This window comes from Mesoplodon mirus (assembly GCF_964341445.2).
Source record: "Mesoplodon mirus genome assembly, chromosome: 12".
Lineage (NCBI taxonomy): Eukaryota > Metazoa > Chordata > Mammalia > Artiodactyla > Ziphiidae > Mesoplodon > Mesoplodon mirus.
In genome coordinates this window covers 11,592,003-11,606,307 of record NC_138988.1, presented here as the reverse complement: position 1 = coordinate 11,606,307, position 14,305 = coordinate 11,592,003, and the positions used below count along the sequence as shown (strand labels likewise).

The following is a 14,305-nucleotide window of genomic DNA, read 5'->3' as shown; positions in this document are numbered from 1 at the left end:
TTTGCGTTCTAGCCAAAGAGCCCACGACACAGATAACGGAAGAGGCCCGGGATCAGCTCCTGGAGGCCTCTGCCGCCACCAGGAAAGCCTTCACCACCTTCAGAAGGGAGGCTGACCCCGACGATCACTACCAGTCAGGGGAGGGCGCCCAGGCCACAGCAGACAAGACCAAGGACGACCTGGAGATGAGCGCAGTCATCACCATCATGCAGCCCATCCTCCGCTTCCTGCAGCTCCTGTGCGAAAACCACAACCGGGACCTACAGGTGAGGGCTGGGGGGCAGCGGGGGGTGGGGGGCGGTCCCAGGTCCTCACAGCTGCTGCCGCTTACTGTGACATCTCAGCTCCTCTCCTTTCAGCCCATCTCTTCGAGCTGAGGACCCAGCATGGTTCTCGATGTCTGGGCACTAGGAAGTGTTTCTCTTTCTTGTCATCCCCACTGTCTCCACAGGGACAGGGACCAGATCTCATGCTCAGCAGTGTAGTTGCCACCCGCTCCACATGTGTTTGTTATATGTGTGTATGTGCCTCTGTGTGTGTGTGTATCTGGTAGTCTGCCACCGTTTGATACATAGGTGCACAGGTAAAACTTGAATGGATGGAGGGGTGGATGATTAAATATATTAGACTTAACAGAATCTGGTACATAGAATGTTCTAATCAAATATTTCTTGGTTGAATGAACGAAGTGGCTTTCTGGTGTTTTACACAAATGTTCAAAAATATTTGTTGAACTTATTATTCCAGAAATCCTTTGTTCACTTTTTTTTTGTCGTGGGATGATGACAGTGGCCAGGTTTATTGGGCACTTAGATGATCCTGGATGCTTAGTGTTGCCTGTATTATAACACTTGTTTTATAGATGAGGAAACCAAGAGGCACAAGACCCAGTGAGGGAGTACAGAGCTTGGAACTGAACCCAGGCAGTCTGGTGGGTAGAGGCTGTGCTGTCAACCACCACATTAAGACAGAGGGCGTTTTCTTCTTTGCAGAGTTTCCCCAACAGCAGAGGCTTTTCAGGAAGGGCCAAGGATGGGTTCCAGAGATACCCTCTGTTCTGAGTGGGCACAGATCTGTGGAAGCTGTCTCTGCCCAGGAGAAGCATGCTAGAGCACTGGGGCCTCGGCCTTCTCCTGGTTTTGCTTCTGACTCTTGGGGAAAACACCCCTCTCTGCCTAAAATGGATGAGGATGAACGGGAAAAGTGTATCTGAACTCCTCTAAGATAGAATGTTTTCTCCTAAAATAAATAAATTGGTGGGGGTAGTTTTATTTGAATCGTGATGGTTTGAAAAGAAAATAATTCTAGTGCAAACATAGCAAGGGGAAGGTGCAGCCTTGAAATATTTGCACTGCTGACTTTACCCACCAGGTGATTTGATGGCCTTTCACATGTTAGCTGTGGCCAGACCATTTGGTGCCACCACAAGAAATCGCTAACACTTAAAATCTGCTGCAGGGCTTCCCTGGTGGCGCAGTGGTTGAGAGTCTACCTGCCGATGAAGGGGACACAGGTTCGTGCCCCGGTCCAGGAAGATCCCACATCCCTCAGAGCGGCTGGGCCCGTGAGCCATGGCCGCTGGGCCTGCGCGTCCGGAGCCTGTGCTCCGCAACGGGAGAGGCCACAACAGTGAGAGGCCCGTGTACCGCAAAAAAAAAAAAAAAAAAAAAAAAAAAATCTGCTGCAGAATCTCTGCCTGGATAAGTTGAGTAAGAAATTATACTGTTAAGCAGTAAGACAGAACAATTTAATGGAAGTGGGTGAAGTCTGCAGTATTAATACTTACTGTGCTGATTTTTGTTTTCAATTGAATGGGTCCAAAGAGCCTGGGCTTTGAAAAAGCATCGAGGGACTTCCCTGGCAGTCCAGTGGATAAGACTTCGTGCTTCCACTGCAGGGGGCACGGGTTCCATCCCTGGTCAGGGAACTAAGATCCCACATGCCGCGTGGCATGGCCAAAAAAATAAAAAATTAAATTAAATTAAAAAAAAAAAAGCATTTAGATCCAAGGTCATCAATCGGCCAAACCTGGGCCGTATTTCAAAATGAAGGGATTTCCATCAGCTCCACTGTCAGCCACGCAGGGACTTCAGGCTCTTTCTTTGCTTTGCTGCCCACTCCTTTCCTGCACTGACGTTCCCAGCTTCATCCCTGACCACGTCTGAGTGTGGGATCTTGGCTGTGAGTCTGTTTTTCTTGCCTGTTGCTCAAACATTCCTACTTTGGACATAGAACACGTCGGCCCTTGATGCACTGGCCTGACTTGCCTGGTTGCCAAGATCAGTGGGTGGACAAAGCCCTCATGACCCAAAGGTCCGGGGTCTGGTTACTGGCTCATTGGCTGGTGTTTCTCTGTCTGGAGGCAGACTGTGTCTGCTCCACGCACCGTATCTACACCGTTCATCACTGGGGAGACAGGCCAAGGGAGTGAGAGCGATGCCATGGGAAACCACGCTGTCCCACCAGTAAGAAAACAAAGCCTGCAGCTCGACTGTGGTGTCTTTGTGGATGGGGGCCCTACCCTGCTGCTGGGGTGATTTCTAGGCTGAACTTGGTGGCCAGTGCCCTATATTGTTCCCCTATACCAGTGTTACTGGTTTCCACCAACCTCGGGCTCCAAAGGAAAAGTAGGTTGAGACTGTGCATATGTGTGTTGATCTCCTCATCTCGGCGAGTACCCTGCTCTGTGCCCTGCCCTGGGGGTGATAGAGGACCCCCCCGCCACCTTCCCTTCACAGAGCTGCACATCTAGGACAGGAGCCACTCGACAAGCGGGAGACTGCCGTGCAGGGTGATAAGTGCTACAGTTGTGTCATCTTAGGGGTTTTGTGGGTTCAGAGCAGGAGAACCAACACAGTAGTAAAGTGGGTCCAGGAAGGCTTCCCAGAGGAGCTGATGTCTGCTGAGTTCTGAGCAAACAAAACACAAGGCTACCTTGAGTCGAGTCCATCCATGAATGTCAGAGGGGCGGTCCTGATGTGCTTGTTTCCTGGACGTGGCTCTGGTTTCATGGACCTGTTCTACCTCCCGTCCGCCCCCTTGACCTGCCATCTTCACAGCACACCCAGCCTCCACTGGGAAAGCAGAGGGAGGCTCCCATTGTATGAATCCACCACTTCTTATGGGGAAGTCTTTACAGTTTTTGTTTTGTACCTTAGCTCTTTGCAAAACTCTGCTTTGAACGAATTCCCTGAGAACCCCATGGGCAGAAGCCCCTTTTAAGGAGTCCTTCCAAAACAACCTTCTCTAATACGCCATTCTGCCAGAAACAGTGGTATCGGAGGGAGAGGGAGTGTACAGTATATTTCAATATATATATATTTAAAGCTTAGCAACTTAACCTTTGAAGGTTCTATAACGCCAGCGGTTTTAACTGTTTGGGGCTGCAGAATCCTCTGTTTGAACATCTTAGGCAGAAATGTACGTGGTAAAGGAGATGAGAACAAAGCTGCTTTGTGCTTTGTTCAGAGTAGAAACGACAGAGTGTTAGAACTTTCCTTTCCTCCCTCACCTGCAAGAGCCCTGAGAGCTGGGGCATTCCTGGGGTCCTCCAGGGTTTTGCAGGGAGTGGCTGGAAAACCAGTGATCTGGACCAGTGGTTCACAAGGATTAAGGCTGCACTCATCTTTACAGACTCCCACTAAGCCAGGCACACTGAGGTAGTAATAAAATTGCTCTGATATGATGGTATTTGTAGGAATCCAGTTCTCAAAATGATGGTTTTAACTGAGATTCAACTACTCTGTATGCCACCCTGTTGGCAGTTTTCTGGAACCGATGGTGGATCTCTGGGTCAGGGTTTTCTCGTGGATCCGAGGGAGAAGACATTCTCACGAGGAGAGAATTATCAGCTCCCTGGTATGAGGAAGTGCAGATAAGCCCAGAGAGAGAAGGAATCTGGCCCTTTGAAGTTGCCCAGAGTTTCTTGTCATATTTAGAACCTTAACTTTCCTGTTGGTAAATGTTCAGTAGCGATAAAGCCACTGAGTTTGACTTTGCTGAATGGGCAGTTGCTGCCTTAAGCAAGCTTTGTTCACAGTAGCGAGAAACTTGATGGGAAGGACTGTTTTTGAGCCATTTTCTGTGTGCTTTTGAACCTTCCCCTGAGAGGCTGGCTTTGCCTTTCACCTGGGTTAAGGAATACAGGTCTTGCTCTCTCTCCACTGAAGTCTGTTTAAGCACAGACTTGAAGCCTTTGATTTCCTTCATCTACCCATCTTGACTTGGTCCCTGGCCCTCCAAGGAAGACCACAAAAAGAACAGGACTTTTCTAGTCTGGACAAGGTGGGGTAGGTGGTATGTGCTACGGGTGAACTCTATTCCTTGAGCATAGAAAGAGTTCCCATGGGCCTTTAGCGAGTGGCACGCCTCTGTTTTGGTGGAGAACAAGAGAATATGGAACTGAGTTAGGAGGGAAAGATTCTGGCTAGACATTCTGCAAAGGCCATGAGAAATGGGAGAGGCTTTCAAGAAAGGGCAGCCCACCATCCTTCCTGGGGAGTCTGAAACATGTCACATGTTGGCCTTGATGAGTTCCCAAGTCCCCTTTCCTTCATCCAACTTAATCCAGATACTTCAGCCAGTGTTTATGAAGCCCATGGCATGAGCCAGTCCCTGTGCTGGCTGTCGGTCACCAGTGCTGGTGCTCCAATCTCACTGGAGTCAGGATGGAGGGCTTCCTGAAAGAAGTGACTTGAGATGCCATCCTGAAGGAAGAGGAGTTAATCAGGGTGGAGACAGGGAGGGGGGGAGTGACAGGCAGAGGGAATAGTGGGGCTGAAGCCCAGGAGATGAGAGAATGAAGGGTGCTTAAGGAGCAGGAAGAAGTTCATGGCTGCCAGACAGAGGAGCATGGCGGGAGAGATGATGTCCGTGAACAGAGAGGGGCATGGCGGGAGTGGCCATATCACTGAGCAGAGGTGGGGAGGGACAGGGCCTGGCAGGGATGATGACACAGGAGTTGGAGGGGCCAAGGGGCCTCGAGAGCCATGCTGTGCATTTGAGCCTAGGTTAGCCTGGACGTCTCCTGCCCTCTTCCTGAATACTCCTTCACTCCACCACTGCATGCTGAGGGGTTCAGCCAGGCCCTCGAACAAGTAGCATCTTCCCTGAGAGGCTGGAGCAAGAAATGGCTGCAGAACCCTCCTCTGGCTTCCTGTGACCCTTAGAAAAATAGTCACCTTACGAAAGCCCACGTGGTCTCAAGTCACCTGTCCTTCTCCACCTCCCACCTGGACCTGAATGACTGTGCAATTTCTAGACTAGTCAGGAAGGCTTGAGCAGAAGGGCCTGAGGTTAACTTGGGGTGGGGGTGATGGGGGGGATTGTTTAGAGGATGAGTCGAGCATAAACTTGATTACCAGCTTTTAATCTGGGCATTTATGGATGTTTTAACTGCACAAGGAATACATGAATATATTCTATGAAGGTTTAAATGAAAATAAGTGTTTGGTTTAAGAAAACAGTCCCTGTACCCATTCCCACTTCTCTACCCAGAGAGAACTGCTGTTGGTTTGGACTGTATCCTTCCTGTCCTTTTCCTGTATATTTGGATGGAAGCGTTGGATACATATTCATCTGCTATTTGCCTTTTTGTTCTTTTAACTTAACAGTATGTCCTAGAGCTCTTTCCATATTGACACGTATGGACCTACCTCAGTGTTTCCAACTTGTGATATTAAATGATGTTGATACACTATCATTTGTTTACTTCCCAACTGATGGGCGTTTAGCTTGTTTCCAGTTCTCCTCTATCTCAAACAGTGCTGTAGCAAACATCCAGTATGTACGTTGTGAATAGTGATAGAAGTGGAATTACCAGGTCAAAAGTTAACATTCGTTTTATCTTTTGATTATATCTTTTTACTTTAAAAAGATGCAATTTTCTACAGTTTTCTACAGTAAACATGTGTAACTCTTATAACTATGCCCAAAAGAATATCTGTGGTTAATCTTCCCTTCTTTTTAAGAAGAGATCACTGGAGTCTATGACGAAAACAAAAAACGAAAACCAACTCCTCTGCCTCAGAGCAGACTGTGAGTTATGAGGTGGTTGCATGTGGCTTGCTTGACTTTGTTGAGAAATCATCTGCTGTTATGTCTCTTGTTAGCTTTGCAAGTTTACCTGGAGGATACATACTCGGGCACGTGCACACAAGCACACACACATTTACTCACTTTTGTTCCTTCCTTTAATAACGGAAGTGGCCAAACAAGATAAGCCAGGGTCCCACCATGGCAGTGGGCTTAAGCCCAGCCTGTAACACTTCATTCTGTGATGAATTATCCTCAGTGTTAGGTTCTGGGCATTCAGCATCCAGACCACAGCATCATCTTTTAAACATCAACTACTGTCCTTGGAAACGTCAGAAGGCTCTGAACTTAACATGTGATGGGTGGGGAGGTGGGCTGGGGCGGAAAAGAAAGAAATGAGAACTTAAAAAAGCTACTGGCGTCTGAACTGGGCTGTCAGAGAGGAGCTCTCCTCCCCTGCATCCCATACAAGAGCACCTCGGAGAACAGGCCACAGTGTCTGCAGCCATTGCCATGGACCATGTCCACGGTTGACCGTCATGGGGGCTGAGTGACTCTTCTGTTCTACCCAACACTGCATCTCTCTGCATAATTGCTGGTCAATCCCAGGCCCCAACCAATTACATACCATCAAAAGGGCAGAATGAGTGACCTTTTCCCTCTTCTCTTTGCCTTTGTTCCCCCAACCTGGGGACTGCCCAACTGCAGAACTTCCTTCGTTGCCAAAATAACAAGACCAACTACAATTTGGTATGTGAGACACTGCAGTTTCTGGACTGTATTTGTGGAAGTACCACGGGGGGTCTTGGTCTTCTCGGACTCTATATCAACGAAAAGAATGTGGCCCTCATCAACCAAACCCTGGAAAGTCTGACCGAATACTGTCAAGGACCTTGCCATGAGAACCAGGTAAATCCATTTGCATTTCGGGGTGGAAAAAAAAGTTTATCATTTTGAAACGCTGTTGATAGGGACTAGTTCAGAAGTCATACAGCATCTACCTAGGGACCTAGGGATTCAGTAGAACTGGAGGCCTTTTCCAAGCAGTGAGGAAGGAGCAACCGAGCATTCTCATGTTTCAGGATGTGACCGAATCACAGGCACTCGAGGGGCTGTCGGGGCGATCATGCCCAGCTTGGTTTGGTTTGAACGGCCCAACTCGAAGTTGACTAGGGATACATATTAAAGTTGGAGTTAAATGAATATGACCAGGAGACTGGGCTCTATTTCAAATATTAGGAAAGGCTCAAAAAGGGGCTACTTCATGGAAGGAGGTTTAAACCTAACTAGAGAGAAAAACCTTGCTGTATATGAGACAACTTGAAAATAACATGAGAAAACGTATGATTGAGACTTGAACACCACAGACGTTCAGAGGAGAGAAGGACTCCGTTAGTCTTGACTTAACGCTTCTCGAGAAGTATATTTTGGGAGTGGAACCCAAGGGTTTCTCGAGTAGAGTCATTGCTTATCCCTGACATCTTGCAGATTTTGTGCGGTTTTGCACTGATGCTAGAATGAGTATGATTTTTAGCTCAAATTATAGCTGTATCCTGGCTGGAGGGGGTAGGCCAGTGCTTAAATAGCCCATTATAAACCCAGTGGCCAGGAAAGGTATGACATGCTGTGTTACTTGGGAAACAAGGCCAGAACCTTCACTCAGAGGAGAAGAACGGCTTACGAGAGGGACCACTTGCCGTATGTTAAAAAATCTGATCTTAGTTGTCCATGACTCCGAGGCTAGCATTTTGTTAGATCCACTTTCGTCTCCAGGCTTCCTGATGGGACCAATGGGAGAGTTTGAGTTAAAGTGAAAAGGAAGAAAAAAATTACAACAGGTTTTGGGGGAGAGGCTTTATCTAAGTGAATTTCTTTATAACCTCAAGATGGCCTTTCTGCCAAACAGAGGCCTGTTCAAGGGAGCATACTGGGGTGAATTCTGCTGCAAATGGGGATCTTACCTGGGGGAAGGTGATTAATTCTGATATTACGTGAATTAAAACTTGCTTTCCAAACTTAAGCCTTAAGCAAAAGTGTGCAGTACAAAAACCGAGTGATGTAGAGAGAATGCTGCACACCTCTGAAGGGGAAAACAGCGCTCAGGACCCAGAATCAGTCACACACCATATTTTCCCTTAAGAACAAAAGCCCACCGCACTGTTTGGATTAGACACGGCCAATTTATCAGTTACAGTGTGTGGGGACTTTCCTACTGTTTACTGTTAATTCTGAAACTAGAGACTTTCATCTGTCTTTTATTTTTACCACTTTCTCACGGAAAATTTGCTGCTCCCCCCAGAGACATTTCTGGGACTGGCAAACATTGTGCTGAAATAGCAGTTGAGCCTGTTGGCCTGTGACGTCTGATCTGTGACCAGCGTTTGTGTAATGTCTGCATGTGTCTCTTTCCTCAGAACTGCATAGCCACCCATGAATCCAATGGCATTGACATCATCACAGCCCTGATCCTCAATGACATCAACCCTCTGGGAAAGAAGAGGATGGACCTTGTACTCGAACTGAAGGCAAGTAGGAACTGAAAGCAAAAGACAGTAGCATCTGGAAACCCTTCCGTGTATCGCCTGTGCACACGACGTGGTCACTGCCACGCAACCAAATACTAAAGACAGTTCTTTTAAAGTAAATGAATGATCCACGCTGCAAGTTCTGAGTAAAAGGCAGAACTTCAGTCTTTCCCTTCCAGATAAGGTCTTGGGACAGGATACCAGCTTTTCAACTCGCAGGTCACATGGAATGAGAAGTCATCACTCAAAGCTGAGAAACAAATGCGAACAGCATCCAAGAACTAGCAGCCTTGATTCTGAAAGCCGCAGACGGAGAAAGAATGGAAACTCCATTCCCTCTGTGGTCTCTCATCTTTCCCCCATTGAGGAGATAGGGCCCACTGAAGAATAGTACAGCTAAAAACTATCTAGGACCCAAAAAAAGTTGAACTTTTGTATTATCCGGCAACACCTTTTTCTGTTCTGTGGTTGATTTAGCAGAAGGGTGGTTCATAAATGTTGGGTTAAAATAAGGAGAGTTAAACTGTCCAGAATCGTGCCTCTGGGCCTCTGATGAGTTTCTTTGCATCGTGTACAAACAGTGGCTGACAGATGACTGATGTAGAAGCACCCTTGACATGCTGACTCCCTCTGATACCAAAATAGTTTTATGGGGTGACGAAGCTTAAGCACCTTGAAGCAGTGACTTCAAGGTGATTAAGCTGCTGGGTTTACAAGCCAGCCTCTGGGATGTTCGAGAAGCTGATCACTAGTCCTGATGTTGATTTCTTGAGTGTACCAAGAAAATTCATTTAAAATAACATTAAAAAGTAAAAGCAAATGAACAAAAAGCCCCTCACTTATCTTAGGGCTTCCAAAGATTCTCAGTCTAAAGTTTCAGTCCTGAGAATCAGACTTGCAGCTCCATCCTGGTGTCTAAAGTATATTTCGAAATGTTGGCCTTACTGAGCACATTTCATTTTCACCTGTTCCCATGTTGGGGCAGGTTGAGATCTGCCCTCCATCTTGCCCCTGTTTGCAGCACTGGGCACTTTATCACTGTCACAGGAGAGCCTGGACCTACAGGGTTTAGCTGAAAAGCCGACCTGTATTTATGGCCTCAGTGGTGCCGGAGGACAGAAAGGTCATTAGGGAAGGTGGTAACACAGAAGCCCACAGGAATTGCACAGTTACTTTTATTTTATTTTAGTATTTCAAAATGAGTGTCCAAACTAATAGATGGTTTGGGTGTATGGTTTAAGTGGATTTGGGGGGCGGGCACTATTTTTAACTCCTTTGACAAATCATGTTATAGAAGTGACTTGAACATCATTCAAGCTCACATCCCTGGCTACCATTTATCAGAATATATATGATGAGAGCCTGAAATAAACTGAGAATTCCATGCATTCCTAATCAGCATTTCAGTGGCTTTTTGAACCACTAATCCGGGAACCTGAAGCTTATTATAGAAATTTCTGCCCTGTGAAAAGCCACCTTTGGATAGCACAACAACCCGATGGAACTGCTGTGATCTGTGCTTGGGGAGAAAAAAAAATACTGCCCCCTCTCACCAAAACAACAACTCTCGAGTCCTATACATGAAGAAGCATATGGATTATCATAGGCCTGGGGCCTAAAATGAGCTCAAGTCAAGAAGTACAGGGTGTGGGCACATGAAAACTTTGGATATAATGGGAAATTATGGTTTGGCATGAGTATGGTGCTCCGCTGGGTCACTTTTGTTAACTGGCGTCGCTGTATGTCATGGTAATAGTACTGGTCATGAGAGCTGATAGCTGATAGCACTGTTTTAGGACAGGGCGGGAATTACCTGAATTGCCTGCCTTCTCTGACCTGCAAGGCTGAATCACAGTGTTTATAACCACTCCCCTCCCCCCGGAGGCATCGTGGGTCTATGTATCAGGTGCTTCCTAACCACCGTCATCATGAGGGTCCCAGTGTGCCCACAGAACCCATGTTTAAATGTCCGCTAGGACTTGGACCAAGTGACATAAGGGGGAAACTGTGCCCAAACCAAGAGGGGCCTCTTTGACCCCAGTCAGTTTCTGCAGACATGTTTTTGGGGTGTCAAGTGGCACATTCTCAGTCTGGTGATGCTCTTGACCCATGCGCTGCCGTGGGGCAGGGTGTCTTCAGCCAGGACGCAGCAGCTGGTCACCCATGGTTCAGGCCAGCTGCCCCCAGTAGCTCCTCTTCATTTCTTCCTCCCTTTGTGTCTCCAATTAGAACAACGCATCCAAGTTGCTCCTGGCCATCATGGAGAGCAGGCACGACAGTGAAAATGCCGAGAGGATCCTCTATAACATGAGGCCCAAGGAACTGGTGAGTCGGACGGCTGAGCCTCTGGCCGTGGCACTGCCCCACATCAGAGCTTCACTTGTGGCCGAGCAGGGCATCTGCCTCCTCGAGCTTTCTTTACGATGCCAACGATCAGAAGTGCCGAGAGAACGTTTGGTTCGGGCCCCTGCCTAGGGCAGGGAAGTGAGCCCTGCGTGGAGTAAGTGTCCTCTGCCTTCAGCACAAACACGCATGGAAGCCTCCCTGGCCTATTTCCCTTGGGGGAGGTGGCACCGGGACAGGTCTGGGAGCCCGGCAGACTGGAATTCACGTCCGTTGCTCTGCCCTTTGCTGGGTCCCCTTGGGAGGCCCTTGAACTCCCTGAGCTGCACTTCCCTCTTCCCTAAAAGGGAGATGATGGTATCAGCTAGTCCAGAGGGTTGCTTAGGAGACAAGACAGATGATTCCCACCAGGCCCTGTGCACAGTACCCACACACACAGTAAACCCTTCGAGAATGCATGGTCTCCTCTTACTCTTCATTCACTGCCGCTTTGTACCGTGTCTTCTTCCAGGGCTCAAGAATTCACATCTCTTCTTGGTGCCCATAGGCTGGGCAACAGAAGGGTGTTTTGTGGGGTGCTGATGTTTTGGGGGTTTTTTTTATTTGTTTGTTTGTTTGTTTTGCGGTACGCGGGCCTCTCACTGTTGTGGCCTCTCCCGTTGCGGAGCACAGGCTCCGGACGCGCAGGCTCAGCGGCCATGGCTCACGGGCCCAGCCGCTCCGCGGCATGTGGGATCTTCCCGGACCGGGGCAGGAACCCGTGTCCCCTGCATCGGCAGGCGGACTCTCAACCACTGTGCCACTAGGGAAGCCCACTGATGTTTTGCGTTTTTTATAAAAGAAAACACAATCTTGTTTGTATTTGGGGGGTGAGATTCACAATTGGCTGTGACTTCCAGGCTGGGAGTCTGTGCTGCAAACTGTGAGACGGCAGCTCTCAGACGCTGAACCGAGCTGAGGACGGAACTCTCTATTTGGACTTTTTCCCACGCAGATGAACTGTAACTGACAGACCTAAATGAGGGCACTAAAACTTTCCTGCCCCCCGGTGACCCAGTGTGCACTTGGGGCCAGGCTGAAGTCCCTTTATGTGTTCCTTTAAATAAAGTTCACAGCAAGCCCAGCTCTTTGATCTCTGAGGTCAGGAGTGAGTTCTCAGCCTGAGATGGAAGTCCTTTCCGAGTTTACGTAATGGCTTATGTAACTGGGGTTGGGGGAGGCTGGGATCTGTCGCTCCTGAGTAGGGACAGGATGACTTAGCAGAGACCCCGCTCCAGTTCCCATCAATCCAGAGCACGCCCCATCTTGGGTGGGGGACCTGGCAGCACCCCGGGCTCTAGGTGCCACTAACTCCCGAGTCGCCCCCTTGTGGTTGATTAGCTTCATTCCCGAATCTCGGAGAAGAGTCGAAGGCTTCCGGGAGCAAACACGGTTCTGAGCATGCGCAGAGCGAAGACGCTTACGTGTCTGGAACACGTGTGTACATTTGTGTGTGCACGCGTGTGTGTGCATGCATATATGTGTGCGTTCAGGCGCCCACGTCCCGCGCAACATGTTGTCTGTTCAGTTTGGTTTTGGAGAAGCAAAGGGAAGACAAGCTCAGAGAGCGAGGGTCTTGCCTCCAAAATTATTTCTAGGGCCTGACCGGACGTCAGTACAGAAATGTGCGTCCCCCTGCCGTGCTTGGTCTTGGATAACAAGAAATAATTCATAGTAATGGCCTCGAGGCGATGCAGGAGGCAGAAATGCCTTCTGAGTCATCAAAGAAAATGATTAATTTTTAGTACAACTTAAGGGTTGAACGCATTGTATTCTTAATCGTTGAATGATTAAATCTTGAATGATAGGTTCATTTGATAAATATTGGCCGGGCCCTGCTTTGTCCAGGGCGTTGTGCTGGGCACCAGGGAGGGACTGAGAAATGAGCAGAGCCAGCCGTGTTCCTGGGGAAATGAGGCCAGTGGCTGGGAGCAGGAAGGCCGGCACCGAAACGCCCTGGGAAGCGTGCTCTCGGCGTGAGACAGTCAGGGGCAAAGCTCAGCTCACTGGCCGTGTGAATTTCAGCACGCCTCCTTCCTCTCTGGGTCTGCTTCCTCATCCATAATCAGGAGGAATCTTTGACATCTCATAAAATGTTTATGAGCATTAAAGTTTCTGAAAGAATGAAGATACTAAGCACAGTGCTTGGCACATAGAAAGTGCTGGTAGATGTCACCTGTTAGTGGTATTTTCTTCACATGGAGTAGGCTGTGGGAGACAGGGAAACATTTGGAGTCAGAAAATAGTTTCATCAGCTATTCCTAAAGGCAAATGCTTTCCTTTTTAGTTTTTCCTGAAATGGCAAAGGTAGGGGATGGGGAGAGTTGGCAGAATGAAACGGAGAGAAAGGGACAATGTGGCTTCTAGCCTTTGTTTGTATCATAGCATTGTTTGGAGGCTTTTTGGGGTTTTTTTTAGCCACTGTCCCGTTCTAAAGTAGAAGGGCATGGACCGGCCACAGAATGTCTCATGGCCTAGCGAGAGCGAATGGGTTCCTCTCTCATTTCATTGAAGGCTGATTGGTGGTAACTGCCTGCGATCATGTTGAGAAGCATTCTGAGGCTGTGTCCACGCCTGCTGGCCGAGCCTACTGAGGCTATGAGCAGTGTCTGCCCCAGGAGGGGAGACTGGGAGTATGCATGCTGTCGTGGCCAGTCCTCCGTGGGTCTTCCTTGAAGCAGGAACTCTGTTCCCTGGCTCTTCTTGCAGGTGGAAGTGATCAAGAAAGCCTACATGCAAGGCGAAGTGGAATTCGAGGATGGAGAGAATGGCGAGGACGGAGCTGCTTCCCCCAGGAATGTGGGACACAACATCTACATCTTAGCTCATCAGGTGCCACCCCTCCCCACGCCCACCTGCTGGCCAGGATTCCATGCTGTGTGCCCTTAAACTTACTTTTCCTTTAAGGTTTTAGCCTGAGCTTGTTTGGGTTCGTGGTCACGGGTACTGCCAGCCACCTGACCAAATGTCCCGAGGTCCAGGATGCTTCCATTGCCCATTCCCGTAGGGTCATGTCCTTGGAAACTCCACGTTTCTTAAAAGCGTTCGCACTGAGCAGTGACACTTGGATAGATCATGACTGTGTCTCAAGACAGTTGAAAGGAGTCTTAGTGTTTTTATAAATATTGATGAGTCCGTCTTAACCATCTAAAGAAATAAACGTCAGCTGCCTGACCGATCGCACTTGGCAATCTTTGGGAACTTGTCATGATGACTTCTTTTTGTTTGCATTTTGGGGGATGTAGTAATACTTCCTACCCTGGCACCAAAAGGCCCTGTTTCGTAACTCTCTTCCCAAGTGGCTGGGCTTTTGCAGACACTTCCTCTTTCTGGAGGCTGATGTGTGTGGGCAGCCGGGAACTCTG

The 14,305-nt window shown here is 48.4% G+C and overlaps 1 protein-coding gene across 1 annotated transcript in view; it reads left to right on the top strand.

Annotated features, from left to right (window-relative positions):
- ITPR1 (inositol 1,4,5-trisphosphate receptor type 1) overlaps nt 1–14,305 on the top strand; it is a 329,901-nt gene that overhangs the window by 258,944 nt on the left and 56,652 nt on the right. Inside the window, exons 43-47 of the mRNA XM_082638311.1 lie at nt 13–266; nt 6,742–6,942; nt 8,448–8,558; nt 10,788–10,883; nt 13,650–13,772. Of these exons, the coding sequence (XP_082494437.1) occupies nt 13–266; nt 6,742–6,942; nt 8,448–8,558; nt 10,788–10,883; nt 13,650–13,772 (785 nt within the window). The remainder of the gene's footprint in view (nt 1–12; nt 267–6,741; nt 6,943–8,447; nt 8,559–10,787; nt 10,884–13,649; nt 13,773–14,305) is intronic.